Here is a 15,682-nt window from a genome sequence, read left to right as displayed (position 1 = left end):
TGTCGTTAGATTTGATTTAATCTAATCTTGTGCAGTTTGATTATTTATAAAATAAGCTAATATCAACTTAAATAAGTTAAACTAAACATAGACAGATAGACTTAGTATGAAGCCTAGCAAGGGTGATTTAGGGTCAAGTAACAACACGTGTGCAACAATTTGTGAGTTTGGGCTACAAGCCTGGTGCAATTTAAGCTTCGCAGAGTGAGACTAAAACACGTCCATAATGGAGTGACCCAATATAGACTTCGTACAATTAGACACTTAATACTCGTATAGCCAAAGGATGGAAATCAGATAGCCTACGTATTTGCCTAGATCGATGATTATCCCGTAAAGTTATCCTTCAATATAAAGGCACCTTTTAGCAATTGTCCTTCCTTCCAGCACAACGCGTCCACACTCCTGGGCAACTGATTATGAATATCCGAGTTGTAACGCCTCAGGATCAGTCTACAACATAGCAGATGGAAGCAACCTGATCAAATGCCTTTACAAAGGAAACAGCACCAATAGAAAAGCATGAAATCTTACCTTGCTTTCACAATGGCTGCAAATTACACTTATTATAAATACCTGCATGTATAATAATTATACTACAAGTTACAACAGGTTGTACACTTAAAATCTTATCCTAGAATGACATGAGTGATTGCGAAGCCCCAAGTCTACTTTCACATGAAACTAAAGCAACGTCATTGTCTCTCAGATTTCACAGACACCAGAAAGGGGCACGGCATTCGGTGCATCTTTCAAATTGCTGTCTAGGGGACAGCTTTCAGGAGGAGCTTCAATCTTCAACTCCAAATATGCACGTTTTCCACAAGTCCCTTCATGATCCAATCTCCAGAATGAGCTATTTTGAGGGGGTGAAAGGGTAAAGGACATCTTTTAAGAATGTCTAGCGCCATCATCATGCAATTGTGCAGGCCTGACATTGGCCTCTTCCTGCAAACAAACAAATAAATATACATGAAGCGTCCATATGAGCTACCTTCAGAATTTCAGATACTCATGCCATACAGGTAAACTAACCCGAATACCATATGGGAAACCAGTTGGTGTCCGGAAAAAATCCATCTGCCCCTGCAACACAGAAGGCCTAAAAGATTAAATTTCGAAAAGTGATCCAACATTTCCGAGTGAAAGAACAGGTAGTGGAATGTAATTATCCACCACGATTTACAAGCATAATAATCAGTAAACCTAGATTTGAACCCAGAACATGCCAAATCTGCAGAGATTTATTAAATCATAGGCTGTCTTTTGCAGCAACAAAGCAACCTTTCAAGCAAAATGATATTAACGTATTGCTGCCAGAAATTCCAATATTTCAAGCAGTACTGAAGTAGTTGCTATATAAAATGTGCATCAGTTTCAAACATACCAGCCCATGCATGCTTTGTTGACCATAGTAACCCTCATGGCTAGGTGCTATTGAGTTCAATTGTCCCTAAAAAGAAGAGAAAAATAAACATTAAAGACTTCTACAGTTATGCTTTGAGAGCAAATGGAAAATCATAGTTGCACAGTACATGTATAACTTACAAGTCCTTGAATTGCGGCTGGATTTCCATAGTAATTCTCACGTGTTGGAGCCATCAAATTCAGTTGCACCTTCAAGAAGCAAGAACAAAGGCAAAATTTTACCATCTACTGAGATGAATGAAACATGTTCTGATAACATTGCATTTCTTACCATTCCTTGCACACTCGGCTGTGTGCCATAGAATCCATCAAGAGTTGTAACTGGTCTGGAGCCTAATTTATCCTGCAAGTGCCAGAAACCACTTAGAATATACATTACAAAAAGTTTAGGCAGGCCTCATATATGGTTTATTACTCAATGTCATCACATCCAAGCAAAAACCACTGAAGGCTATCCACTCAATATTTGAATCAATAACTTGCAAGGGAAACAAAGTGCGAGAACTACACCATTTGTTGCAAGCCATCCTGTGACCCAATAGCCATAGCCTCTGCTTCAGTGTTCATCTGTTACACAAGACAAATACAGCATAGCATGACAAATGGATAACAGAAGAAAGCAACTCACGACTATACAATAATACCATCCTACTAAAGACTATACTCCAATATACCTTCCGTTTTTTGGTTGGATTCTTCTTTTTTGTGGTCTTGCTAAAACTTCTGCTAGGACTGCCATCCTCAATGCTGAGAAGCCCATGAGTAGCTGATGTTCCAACTTCCATATGTGTCTTGCAAGCATCATTCACACCAATGCAATTGGTAAATGCTTCATCTAGAGCACGGAGGGCGAGATTGTAACTCTCTTGGGATAATGACCCTTCTTCACTTAATTTCATTGCTCGATTACACAAGTGATTATACCGTTGGACTCGAGACGGTACTTGTTCCATCACTTCTCCAATCAAATGCCTCTCTTTGGCATCTTTTGTCCACCGCTTCAATATGTATTGAGGTGGAATCATGGAAAGTCCACATATTTGGAGAACAATCATTGCATGTCTACAAAGGAAACCTTTGTACTCAAACAAATGGCATATGCAAGAAACTTCTGATTTCATTTCATTCCATGTAACCACAAAGTCTTGATTCTTTTCAAAATCTTGAACCTTGAAAGTTATGATCAGCTCATCTTGTCTTTCTCTCTTAGGATGACAGGCAACAGCACCCAATACCTCAACTTGAAATTTCTTGAACATCGCATGTGTATATAAAGTCGACATATGCTTCTCAAACGGAGATGGAGATTTTAAAGCTGGCTGTTTATTCAATGTATCAGAATCTGCTCTGGCTTCCTCTTCATACCTGTCTTGAATGATGGTGTCATATTGCTTTATAAACTCTGACACCGTAGTCTTTTTATGTACATACTTGTCAAAATAAGAATTAACACTCTCGGATCGCTGGACAACTGACATGCCAGCTAAAAAGGAACCCTTCATGTACGTTGGAACCCATAGTTTACGATCATCATAAAGTGAGCGAATCCACTCATCATCCTTAAGTTCAAATCTTACAACAAGCTTCTCCCACCTCTTCTCAAATTCTTCATCACTCCATGACCTGTAAATACATTTGTCAAACTTTGCCATAAAATTCTCATGCTTCTTAATAATATGACCAAGATTCTCTGAAACCTTCCCCAGAATATGCCACAAATGAAAGCAATGGCGAGTATTTGGAACATTTTCAGAAACAGCTGATTTAATAGCATCATCTTGATCAGTAATGATTACTTTGGGAGCTTGTCCACCCATTGCCTTCAACCAAGTCTGCAGTATCCATGAATATGTTGCTGGGCTTTCATCAGAAACAATAGCACATCCAAGAAGCATGAACTGATAGTGTTGATTGACCCCAACAAAAAGAGCAAGAGGCATTTTATACTTGTTTCTAATGTAGGTCGTATCAAAGGAGACCACATCGCTAAAATTTACGTAGTCATGCCTACTTTTGGCATCAATCCATAATAAACTCTTCAATCGCAAATCATCACTTAGCTCTACAGCATAAAAGAAGTTAGAATTCACATTTTGCATCTGGGTGAAAAAGTCAAGTAACAGCTTAGCATCCCCTGCTTCTAGTAACAAATTACGGTTTTTATCAAAGGGGATCTTTGGGTCATTTTTTAGCCCAACCACATTTTTATATTCGGCGTAGTTTCGAGCCATAGCAGCGTACATCTTTCTCGTTTGCTCACTGACCGCTTGAGCAGGTAAAAGATCATGGTTGTGCTCCTTGATAAAACTATGAATCACCCACCTTCCATCTGGCCTCCTTTTTACGTGCATGCTTGCTTTGCAGTTCGTCTTACCACATGATCGACGGCCAGTAGCACTTTCGGGTTCTTGCTTATTACATTGTCGAATACGGGGCCGATTGCCTTTGTCATACTCCCTTTTGGTCCCATATCTAGAACATGCAAACTTTGCATCTATGAACTCTCTTGATGTCTTTGAACGACGACTATTTTGAATGGCTGTGTTAAATCCCATTGACCTGGCATATTCCTGGTAAAAAGCATATGCTTCCTGATGAGATACAAATTCCATACCATGTAGAGGCTCTAGATTCACATCTTCCTTATATTCAACCAGATCTGGTGTGATAGAATTCAGAGCTAGTTCCTCTTCAGCATGCACCTCTGGAACAACTAGAACAGTCTCTGCATCCCCGCTGTTATCTAATCTGTCTTCTCTGTCCAACATATTACTATCAGTGGTTTGATCTTCATCTTGCCGATCTTCTTCTTCCCCAGATGGTAGCCTAAGATCTATATCCATGATGCCAAACTGCTTCCAACAATAAGCTTCCTGCAATGCATCAATAAGTAAGAGGCCAAACCAAAAGGATACAACTTGAACTGCTGAATGTTGAGGAATAAGATGAGAATTAAAGAGTAAAAATCCCAATCAAACCCTACCTCCAAAAACAAGGATGGGAGACCCCCAAACACCAACAGTGCATTCAAATATCAAGGTGAAGTGAGGGGAAGTGAGGGACAGTGACAGAGAAATGAGATTATGTTTTGTCATCAAATCTTTTGAGCTTTGTAACATTCGGTTTACTAAAAGGTTATTGGCTCTCTCTGTTTCCCTCCCCCTATCTTCACCAATTCATATCCAGATATAGTAAAATGGATCCATTACTTTCCCTCCCCTTTTGTCTCCCTTTCAATTCTCTCACCCAAACACATTGTAAGGGTATCCAAAAGGCATTAAGTTAGCATGAAAGCATATGCTAAAAGCTTAACTGGGTCACAGATAGCTTGCAGTTCACAACAGATTGGTAAGACAGTTCAAATAATTATTCAAAATTTTATCACAATTTGCTGCAGTGGGAAGGGAAGACTAGCTAGATACCCTCTGAACACCATAGCTAAGACACCATACATATTCGGACTCTCTTACACATGTCAGCGGATCAAAGGTTAAAAGCCAGAAATCTACCCAGAAATTGCATTGGGAAGGAGGGTGTTCAGCCAAAATCAATCAAGCAGACACCATAAAAGACTGTCATTAGCAAGTCTTCTACAAAAAATGATATAAGCACTGCATTACTATAGATAAAAACAAACATATTCAGATCAAAAAATGACAGAAGTGCACCATTACTATAGATAAAATCAAACAGATTCAGATGAGCATACATTCAAATTTCATTGTTCAAATCATACATACATGAATCAAAATGGCATACTAATTACATGAAGACTCCATAAACAAATTAAAGCTCACAGATGCACCAACATGATTAAGATTGCACACAGATACATGTTCATCGTTAGATTCTTCGAAGCCATTTTCCGGATTACAATCATCTCTCACTACACAACAATTTCTACTATCGAAATTTCTCCTACCAAAACCTCCAACGTGCACACGATTTCATTTTCAGATGATCCAATAGTAAAACACAAGCATAACAATTTGTCAAAGAGGACGTACAATGAAATGTCAAATGATTACGACTTGTCAGTTTAGTCTAAAATTTTATAAATGTGAATGTCAACTAACTTAATCGTGTGAATGCCAACTAATGGTTAAATTCGTGATAGGTGATACCCAAATATTGAAATCGAATCCCGTCTACACCAACACTATCATACTCCCAGCTCATTTGGCTCATTTCGTAGTTCATCAGTTTGTTCAGTCAGTAGTAATTCCAGTTTAACGAAACTTCAATTCAATCCCCAAAATCACGATTAACACATTACAAACATCAAATTAAGAACAAATTCAACAATTAGGTTAACCTTAGTTCAACAATTCCCCTTAAATCCTGATCATAAACCAAACCAATCAAAATCCAAAAATCAACACAATTCCTCAAATCAAAATCATCCTAATAATCACAATCTAACAAATGAAAGACAATTAAGCTGTAATTAATCAGCAATAAGAAGAGAGAGAAAGAGGAGAGAGAAAATAAAAAAGAAGGTAGAACTCCGTATTAGTTAGACTCAGAAAAAAGAAAAGAGTACCTGAAAAAATTAAAGAGTGAGTAGTGATCTTCTGCAACGGAGTCACGCGAGGGGAGGGAGCGAGTGGAGAGAGAAAATGATTCGCGAAGTTTTTTTTTTCAGAGCATTTTTTTTGGGGTTTTAGGGTTTCCTTAACACGCTCTCTAAAATTTGTGTGTTTTCTGAGTTTTGAGGGAAATGAATGATTAGCGCGTGGTCGGTGTATTTGTTGAAGATGACCTTGCCTTCTTTTTGCGGTGGTGACCACGGTTTGCTTCTTACGTGCCATTTTTTATGGCGCGTGTTTTTGCTTTTTTTCCTCTTGTCTTCTCTCTTTTAATTTTCTTTTTTTTTTTGGTTTTAAAAAAAAAATAAGAGTACTTCTTTCTTTTGAACTTTTCTTTACTATGGGATTTATTTCAATAACAAATTTAATTAGCAAAAATTATACTTTGTAAAAGTGATTTATTATGGTTTTAACTACATCTAGAAAAATTGATATGACCTTAATTAAAGTTTTACATGATGACCTGAAATTAGTTCATAGTGAAATAGATTCTTCGATTTGAACATGAAAACGAATGCCTTGACATGGACACGTGGCCTAAAATAAGCCTATTAATGTAATCATAACCAAATGTAACAAGATCGAATATACTTCTTTCTCACAGTAAATTAATTGTCAGTAGACTTAAATCGGGAAAAAAATTCGTTACTAAAACCCTAATTCGTAATCAAATGTACCCAACTTAACCAGTGACCCAACACAAAGTCTCATCACCTGAATATGACTAATGAATGGCTTATTTGTCACCTTTTTTTTACCTCAATGCAATGAAAGAAGTAGTAATTAAAACACAAATTTTATTTTATGTTAAAAATAAACCTACACGAAATTGTTACATTCTAAGAAATGATAGAAAATTAACTTATCGTGAGATTCAGTAATTTTGTTTGTCAAACTCATTATTAGGGTGTTATTTATTAACCTTTAATGACTTATGTGACTATATCTATCTCTAACTTATTGTAGTAACATATTGTAACTTGTTTAAACTTAATATTTTTACAATTTTACTGCTAATTTCGTCTTAAGAAGATTGCGCAATAATACATCTAAATATACAACAGCAAATGTTTTTAAATTTTTTATTATAACTCAATTGCCTTCAAACCTCTACATTATCATTACTTACATTCAACCAATATTATATAACACTGAGGCCCTGTTCAATGTTCATTTCACATTATTTTTGCCGATTCTCTACTATATTTCTTGTTTGAACTTACTGTTTTTACTAAATTGAAATTATTAAGGGTGTGTTATATTCACCTGATTTTTACTTATTTAAACTTATTTGATTTTATATGAACTTTTTAGACCTTATTAAAACTTATTTTAGTTGTAATTTGAACTTGGACAACTCTTATTAGAACTTATATTTTCTGAATTGAACTTATCTAAACTTAACAAAACTTATTTGAACTTGACCTGAAATGAGTGAAAATAAGGCGAACTTAACAGCCCCTTACACTGAACTAAGGTTTTTATTTTTTTTATTTTTTTTTAAGGTAAATGACCTAACACGACATTTTTTTATAAATCTTTAAAAAAAACACATTTTACATCCAACCAAACGAAACGAGTCAATCAACAATTCAACATCGACTCCTAGTGGACCAAAAATTAAATGGTCAACCGACCATGGGTCCATGGGTGACCCTTCAAAAACAAACCAAATTACCATCATCTCCATAAAGAGTCAACCTCCAATATACATCTTCCACATGCAACTACAACACAAGTTCCTTCCACCCAAGAGAAAACCATTAATTTTGGTTGAATTTGCCTTTCTGTCGATTCTAAATTATTACTCCCATCACTTTTTTTTTTTTGATACTTTACTTGTTTACTTTCCCACTAATCCTTTTGTCACTATTGCTTTTTCCAGGCTACTATTGCCAGCTTTGCTTTCCTTCTCCATTTTCTCTCTCCTAGGGTTATGATTTTTCTTCTTCTCAGTTTTTCCTGCTAATTCAGTTGTTTTTTAGCTGACAATTATGGTCAGAAAGCATGGATTTCAGTTACCAGCTCATACTTATCAGGTTTGTCTTTTTCTAATTTTGTCCATTTTTTTTTTCTTCTGTTTTTTTGTTGTTGTAATTTTTGTTTAATTTTAAATTTTTTAGCTATTTGTGTAATTTCGATGTAATTTTGTCTGATTTTGAAGTTGCTGCTTGAATTCGCTCGAATTTTGTGCTTAATTATGTCTGCATTTCCTTTGTTTAGCAAATAATTTAATACTGAAATTCTGAGAGTAGTGAATGTTACTTATTTTGTTTATTTTTTGTTTAAACAAAATTGTTGATGCGTTGATCATGTTTAAGTAGTGTGGAGCTGTGAATTCATGGATAATCATTGTTTTTGATGCTCCGAGCGTAATACTGGCACTACTGCTAGTGCTAACTCAAACAAGTAGACATGGTGATCTCGAGAAAAATGTGAATATGGACTGTTTAGCTGCTTGAGGACTGTTGAATGCTAGCTTGAAATAAGTGGAAATATGGATATGACTTACTAAATAGAAGTAGTTGTTTGAGTGATTGAATGCGCAAAAGGAATAATAGAGAGGTTGTGACTAATCATTAATCTAATGGTTGAGCTATTTGCGATGACCCGCCTAATACTAGTTAAAGTATTCGTTGTTGCTACGAACGCTTAGGTGGGACGGAACTTTAGTTCTAGACAGGATAATATGATTGATTAGAATGACGGATTGATCTTGGCAAAGTTTATTAAGATGCATTTGTTATCCATTGAATTTTCTAAGTTGAATTTTATGCAAGATGTTTTATAGACTGCTTGTATATGTGCTTTATAATCTATTGTATAGTGATTTGGTTTTTCTTTTTTTTGTACAGGTTGTTGCAATTACTGTATTCTGCTTGCTAGTTGTTGAATTCTATGCTTTCCTTGCACCTTTCCTTGGAGGCCGAATATGGGAGTATGCTTTGATTGCTATTTATTCTCCAGTGGTATGTTTATTCTAGCTTTTCTGCAGTCCTATATTATCATGTTAATTTTCCATTTTTCCTCTCATAGTGCTCTGCAACTTCTTTACGTACATCTTTAAACTCTTGATGCTTTTGTCAGAAAACAATACATAGGAACTTAAAACTTATGATGCTTGTTTTATAGAAACTATTTAAATTTTCTATAATATATGTTGGTGGAACTGGTCATTGGTTTGGAGCACTGCAGTGAGGTTGATAGAATATTTCCAAGGGATGTATATTGTTGGTAAGAGGAGATACCTTGGCCATATTTAGTTACAATATTAACCTCTGATGTTGTTGACTTTACTGGATAAGAAAAGCCATGATGTTCGGAGGTAGAAGCATCAGGTCTTTTAATGGGTTTGACCCTACTCTACTCTAATGGCGAGTCTCCTGGATCAGGGCATGCAGTAATGTGCTGAAGTTACTATTAAGTATAGATCTTTTGTTCCCCAACCAGGATGCTAGAATCTAAAACCCATGTTCCAGGACTCCTAAGGTAGAAAAGTTGTTGCTATGTAGTTGGGGATCTGTATCTTCCTATGGCACAACTCATTAGGTCATCCTAGTTACCATCTTACCTCACTATTAGGGGATAAACATGTGCTGTTTCATATGGTGATATGGGAAATGAAGTTCAGAAACCCTGGGGTGATAGCTACAGAATTACCTTTGGGCTTCTTCTTTTAGCCATTGGTCAATGGTCTTTAGTCTTGTGTTAGAACTAATTTTTTCTCTTTCCTATTTTTAGTTTTTGTTCCCTTTTCCAGTTTCCATTTCTGTAAAATAAGAAAATATATGTTTGTGGTATATGGGCCTAGATTGCTTGATAATTAAGCCAGACTGTGCGATATCGAGGCTTAATATCTGACAGATGATTTTTGGGCATAAGAGTAGCACTTACACCACCATTCCTTAAGGAATCCCTACATTTCAATTTGTAATGAGACCATACGCAAGTTAGGATTCAGGAGACATTTTAACTAATTCCTTAGATCTTAGAATGATATTACTTATATTTTTATTATTATTCAAGGCACGCTAATTGTTATAAATCTGTAATTTGAGCTTACTTAATTTACTGTTTGATTACGTTTCTTCTATTCTGTATGGCCATGTGTATGATACGTCTGTCCTTTTGCTCACCTTATGCTTCTAAATCTGTCAATGTGTAGGCACTCATTGTTTTCATTCTTTACGTGAGGTGCACTGCAATAAATCCTGCGGACCCAGGAATTATGTATAAATTTGATAATCAACCCAACAATTATCTCAATGGAGAACCAAACAAAGATGTACATAATAGATTTGATGAAAATGGTACAGATGGCCACTCCTCACCGTATTCAGTGTCCAGGAGCTCGACAATGGCAAGCAACTTGAGTAAGATTGGTTCAGCAAAGGAAGTTCCTAAGTCTAGTGATCCTGTACAGCAAGGAAAGAAAAGATCTTCTTGTGGTGGCATTGGAGGAATCTTCTGTTTATTGTTTGTCCATGAAGATTGTCGTAAAGAGGAGGATGTTGAGGAGCAGCAAGGCAACGGAGAAGATGCTTTATTTTGTACACTATGCAATGCTGAGGTATTATGTCTATGAAATCATGGCTTTGTTGGTTCTATTTGTCTATATAGCTACTACTTTGGCATTTATACAAGTTGTATTGGCCCATTGTACAATTATTTATTTATCTTTTTTTTTCCTGTCTCTAACAAATTTAAAGCACTTTTGTGCTTTATAGTCTGCACAACTCATGCATTTCTGAATTCTATTGGAATTGAAGAAATCCAGTTTGTAATCAGGTTTTGAATTCCTTTTGTGTAATCATTAATTAGAATCCTAAGTTTAATATCTTATATAATCATATGATATCTAACACTTAGAATTCTGTCTTGTTGTTTGAGTGTGTTGCTTTGCTTCCAGAAATGATATTGCGATCAGGAATCTTTGGTCCTATTTTTTTATATGTTATATAACTTTTGGAAAGGAAGCTAGATAACGGGCATATTCAATGATCTGATTCATGTGAAAATGAAATCTCAATAAAGTGCTTTGAAGGGCATTAAACACTCCAGTCCTATGGGTTGTAGTTGCACACTTGCATGTATATTATGATGTCCTATGTTTGTTGTACTGTGAATTTTTAAACTCCTGATGTAGTGAGTTGATGAACAATCCATACTGTGTACTCTTGGCCTTTCCTTATTAACTAGGGCCTCCATTCAGGTACGCAAGTTCAGCAAGCATTGTAGAAGCTGTGATAAATGTGTGGATGGGTTTGATCATCACTGCCGGGTATATTTCTTGGGTCATTGATACTGTCAAATGTTTACATTCACTAGCCTCTTTTTTCTAGCCGAAAAATTTACATTCAACTTATATCTTGGTTGCTCAATTTTGCATATCACTCATTCATGTCAGTGGCTCAATAATTGCGTGGGAAGGAAGAATTACATGACATTCATCTCTCTGATGGCCTCAAGTCTTATTTGGGTATGTTTTAAGGCATATGTTTCCTTTAAGGTGCTTTATTTTTCAATTTGTTTTATTGACTATGCTGTTTGCTAGTTCAGCTTGTTATTGAAGCAGGAATTGGAATTGCTGTGTTTGTACGTTACTTTGTAAATAGGAGAGGTATGGAGGCTGAAATTATTGACAGACTTGGGAATGGTTTCACTCCTGTCCCCTTTCCAACAGTGGTGGTATGTTGAACCAAAAGGGGGTACATTGTAGACCAACATGTAATATTTTACTTTGTATATATAATGTGGATTGGTTTGTGTTCCTTTAACCTCATCAAAATATTTATTTTACATGCAGGCTTTCTTCTCGGTAGTTTCCATTATAGCTTGTATACCTTTGGGCGAACTGTTCTTTTTCCACATTATACTGATGAGAAAGGTAGGGCCTAAGTACGTTCTTTCCTTGTGATGCTGGTTAGAATGGGAATGATTTTAACATGTTACTTATTTTGGTGCTGCGGCACTTGTGGCTTTAGGGTCTTACTACATATGAGTATGTTGTGGCTATGAGGGCTATGAGTGAGGCACCACCAGGAGCAGCGTCTGACAATGATGAATTACCAAATGAGTTGTATTCACCAAGTGGGTCTGCAACAACTGGTTTCAGCGGTGGCAGTTCTCTAGGCCTCCAGTACAAAGGGGCTTGGTCGTGTACACCTCCCAGAGTATTTGTGGATTATCAGGTATTGTCTATAATATAGTTTGGCGATCTTGCTTCACATGACAATTATTTAAATTGATAGCCTGTTTAGGTACCATGTCTTCTTGGTATATCCTGTGTTACTCTCCTGCAAGGCACCGTGTACGAAACTTAAATACTTTGGAAATTTAAATTAGTTGCCACGTTATATTTTATTCTGCAAGAACACTGTGTTGATAGCGTATCAATTACATCATCTTTAATCGCATGTTTAAGGATGATTAGGGGTCAATTTAATTTAAATTCAGTATTATGAGAATCTCAGCTGGTTGGTTATGCTGATTGTCTGAATAATGTGTATTGTATTTTGTTAGTTAATGCTTGTTTACTTTTTGTGAGCTGAAATTGTCATCTATAACTGTATTAGATTGTAAGGAAATGATATAAATACATGGTTGTTCAGCAGCCAGAGCAGATAGAGTTATGATTCTTATGAATAGGAAAATTGCTTTCTTCAGACTAAATTATGACCTTGCATGGCTTTTTTCTTACTCATCTTTCCTCAAGAATATATAGTCTGATATTGAAGCATTGTGGCAAGTATGTTTCCTAGATTTTCTCAACTTTGACCTTGCCAGTAGGAGAATCCTAATTTGCTGGTTGTTGTTGGTGATGGTTTGAGCCTATGGCACTCGATAATGTGTAGATGGAGGAGGATATTTGTCGACGCCTACTGGAGATGGAATCTTTGGTTCATGCCGCCGACCCCATCCTATTGGGATTAAGGATCTGACATTGTTGTTGGTAGTGATGGTCGTGGTGTGGTGTTTCTTAGCTTTCTTGGAAGGGGGTTGGGGGAGGATTGTTGTATGGTCCGGACCCCATTGGCCTGCTCCCATTCCTCACACAATACTTGGTAACTACTGAATAGGTGCCACCGTGCCAGGTGTTTCTACTTGAAAGGAACCTTGAAAGAGAGATTAGGATATTTATAAAGTTGTATAAACATCCACATGTATTACTAGTTATTACCTTATCAAGTTTACACTTTTACTTGTTCAAACGTCACATTATCCAATGCATAAAACTTCCCAAAGCTAGTGCTTTGTTTCATCTTTCTGCAATATTTGTCAATATATGATCATTCAAAGTGGTGTCTCTCTCTACTTTGCTCATAAAATTGTGGTGTAACAGGAAGAAGTTGTCCCTCATTTGCAGCCTGGAATGGTCCCATCGACCACTGATCCAGATGCAACAGGACGAAGCAAGGCACCTAGAAAGCCAGTCAAGCGCAGTGCATTAAGGCTTGCCAAGTTGGATCCTAATGAAGTCATGAAAGCTGCAGCAAAAGCCAGGGCTTCATCATCTGTGATGCGACCAGTTGACCGTCATCGGCAAGCTATTGACTACAGTTCCAGCGAAAACATAAGCATCCAAAGTAGTGTGAGTACAGATATGGGTGCAAACAAAGATTTTAAAGGCGACTTTAGAATCTCTTCTATGAGAAATTCTGTTGCTCCTAGTCAAGGAAGCAGAGATGAATATGAAACTGGGACCCACAGCATGAGTAGCTTCAGCAGTCCTAGTCATGTACATGAATCAGTAACGCTAAGTCCTCTTCCACGAGCTCATGGATTGAACCATTTCAATGCAGCTGGCTCTATTCCTGGTTTGAACACAGCTCAGCCTTCTACTTCTAAGGGAACCCTCCATGGCGTTGATCCAGTATCTAGTTTTCCATCACTACCCGACGACAAAAAGTTTCAGAAAGAAAGTAGTACAGATCCTTTATTGCTCTCAGCATCAACCGCTCTTCTTAGAGATGTCAAAAGGACATCTGTAATTTGGGACCAAGAAGCTGGGAGATATGTATCAGTCGCTGCCACAACAGATGCTAGAAACAAATCCTTGCAACAAATTGCAACATCAAAAGCTAATGTAGATTTTAACAGTTACAGTAGAAGACCAATGCCAATGCCAGCAGCTCAACCAGAAGAGTCATCTTCCTCAAGAGCTCAACTCCAGCAATCAGATAAGTTGATGTACACTGGGGAAAGCATTTTCTTTGGTGGGCCAAGTATTCCTGGAAAAGATGCTGCTAAAACTGATAATAATTCAATATTCAGGCGGGGTCAGGAGCGGTTGTTCCCAAATACATCCCGGGAATCAAGATTTAAAAGGGATACTGCATCAAACCAGCTTCCTGTTTTTGTTCCAGGGGGATTTGCACAGAATCCTGAGTCTTCTTCTGGTGTGAGATAATTGTTCGACTTGATATTCATAGATGGCTGTATTTTCAGGTGGCCTAATTTTTTGACCCAGCTAAAGCATTTGAGATCAGAATTGAGATTCTAATGAAGCTTTTATGCGGCCACACCATGCTCAAATCTGGAAAGTGGAGCTGCACTACTCGCAAACATTCTTTTCCTGCTGCCAAGTTACAAACTCGATCTATTCCAACATTGACATTGCTAATTCTAAATGATCTCAGGTGTGGGCTTCTCTTGACAGCTTCAATACTGGGTTCCCTTCTCACACGGTCAAGGATCACTTTTATCTCTTAGGCTCTCTTTATCTACTTGCTCCATCCTCTCGTTCGTTATGGTTGGTAGTATCATATTCGATTATGTTTCTAGGTGGTGGAAGCTCCCTGAATACCGCCAATCTTGTGTTGATAAGTGTAGATGATTTCCTTCAAATTCATTCAAAACTTCAAAGGTGTTAATATATGAAATTTTGTATTATCAATGAATGAGCTTTGTCTTTGCAATGAAGTGCAACTGCATCTCCTTGCAAATTTAGAAGTTTTTAGTTTTAAGAGATAGCTTAAGTAACAGCAATTTCTGTCTGATCCAATTCCTTTGCTAAGATTATGGATAAAAATTTAACAGAAATACGTGAAGGTTTTGCTGAAATTAAAAAATAAATAAATAAAAAATAAAATGGCCCTAAGATTATTTCCCCTCCCCCACGCGCACACACACAATGGGACAAGAGGATTTGTGCCCTATAATCTTAATATAGGGCTGATTATCTTTGTCGGGGTTTGTTATTGGTTGTGATTTGTGAATTGTGATGATGATAATATTTTCTTTTTTGATAAAATAAATTTCAATTTAGCTAATTTTTTTGCATTGTTTATAAAGTTGCACAACAATATTCTCAGTGGCTCACTGTTTGGACAAATAAGTCCGTATTGACGCCTTGGCGAGACACTTTTACTTTGATAATTTAGGTCAACTCGAGCAGGATTAGGTTCTATCCATCCCAAAGTGAATCTAGTAGAATTTGATCCCACAACCTTATGATTGTGAGATGCAAAGCTTTTCACTAGATCAAACTATACTTTATTTTTTTATTCAAGAATTATACATCTCATATCGTCATTACGTATAAATATGTACATTCGGCACATAAATCTAGCCACCATAATACAGAGTATAATAATACTCTCCTTGTTTTATTAAGTGTCTATTTTTTTGGGCACGTACATTAATTCAAAACTTTGACTAAATTA

General features: G+C 36.7%; 2 protein-coding genes across 4 annotated transcripts; one reads left to right on the top strand and one right to left on the bottom strand.

Annotated features, from left to right (window-relative positions):
* Nucleotides 1-101: 101 nt before the first annotated feature.
* On the bottom strand, nt 102-6,445 carry LOC110695109 (protein FAR-RED ELONGATED HYPOCOTYL 3-like). Of its 3 annotated transcripts, none has more exons than XR_002506026.1 (9): nt 5,972-6,445; nt 2,103-4,301; nt 1,939-1,995; nt 1,700-1,771; nt 1,549-1,617; nt 1,388-1,453; nt 1,036-1,086; nt 535-948; nt 102-453 (listed from the first exon to the last, which is right to left on the bottom strand). XR_002506026.1 is itself a non-coding variant. In XM_021872324.1 (8 exons), exons 2-8 carry the CDS (start codon nt 4,269-4,271, stop codon nt 892-894), a joined length of 2,541 nt encoding a protein of 846 aa, XP_021728016.1. In that variant the 5' UTR covers nt 4,272-4,301; nt 5,972-6,445; the 3' UTR covers nt 102-891. The 3 variants fall into 3 exon arrangements, 1 of the variants encoding a protein (XP_021728016.1); XR_002506027.1 differs by lacking the exon at nt 5,972-6,445 and adding an exon at nt 4,412-5,936; XM_021872324.1 differs by having other exon boundaries at nt 102-948.
* Nucleotides 6,446-7,693: 1,248 nt separating this feature from the next.
* LOC110695108 (probable protein S-acyltransferase 19) lies at nt 7,694-15,000 on the top strand. Its single transcript, XM_021872323.1, has 9 exons — nt 7,694-8,056; nt 8,873-8,986; nt 10,183-10,587; nt 11,230-11,298; nt 11,425-11,496; nt 11,577-11,705; nt 11,824-11,904; nt 12,002-12,208; nt 13,360-15,000. Exons 1-9 carry the CDS (start codon nt 8,012-8,014, stop codon nt 14,425-14,427), a joined length of 2,190 nt encoding a protein of 729 aa, XP_021728015.1. The 5' UTR covers nt 7,694-8,011; the 3' UTR covers nt 14,428-15,000.
* Nucleotides 15,001-15,682: the final 682 nt, after the last annotated feature.

This window comes from Chenopodium quinoa, unplaced genomic scaffold (genome assembly GCF_001683475.1).
Source record: "Chenopodium quinoa cultivar QQ74 unplaced genomic scaffold, ASM168347v1, whole genome shotgun sequence".
Lineage (NCBI taxonomy): Eukaryota > Viridiplantae > Streptophyta > Magnoliopsida > Caryophyllales > Amaranthaceae > Chenopodium > Chenopodium quinoa.
The sequence above is the reverse complement of the archived record's forward strand: the minus strand, read 5'-3'. Positions and strand labels throughout refer to the sequence as shown.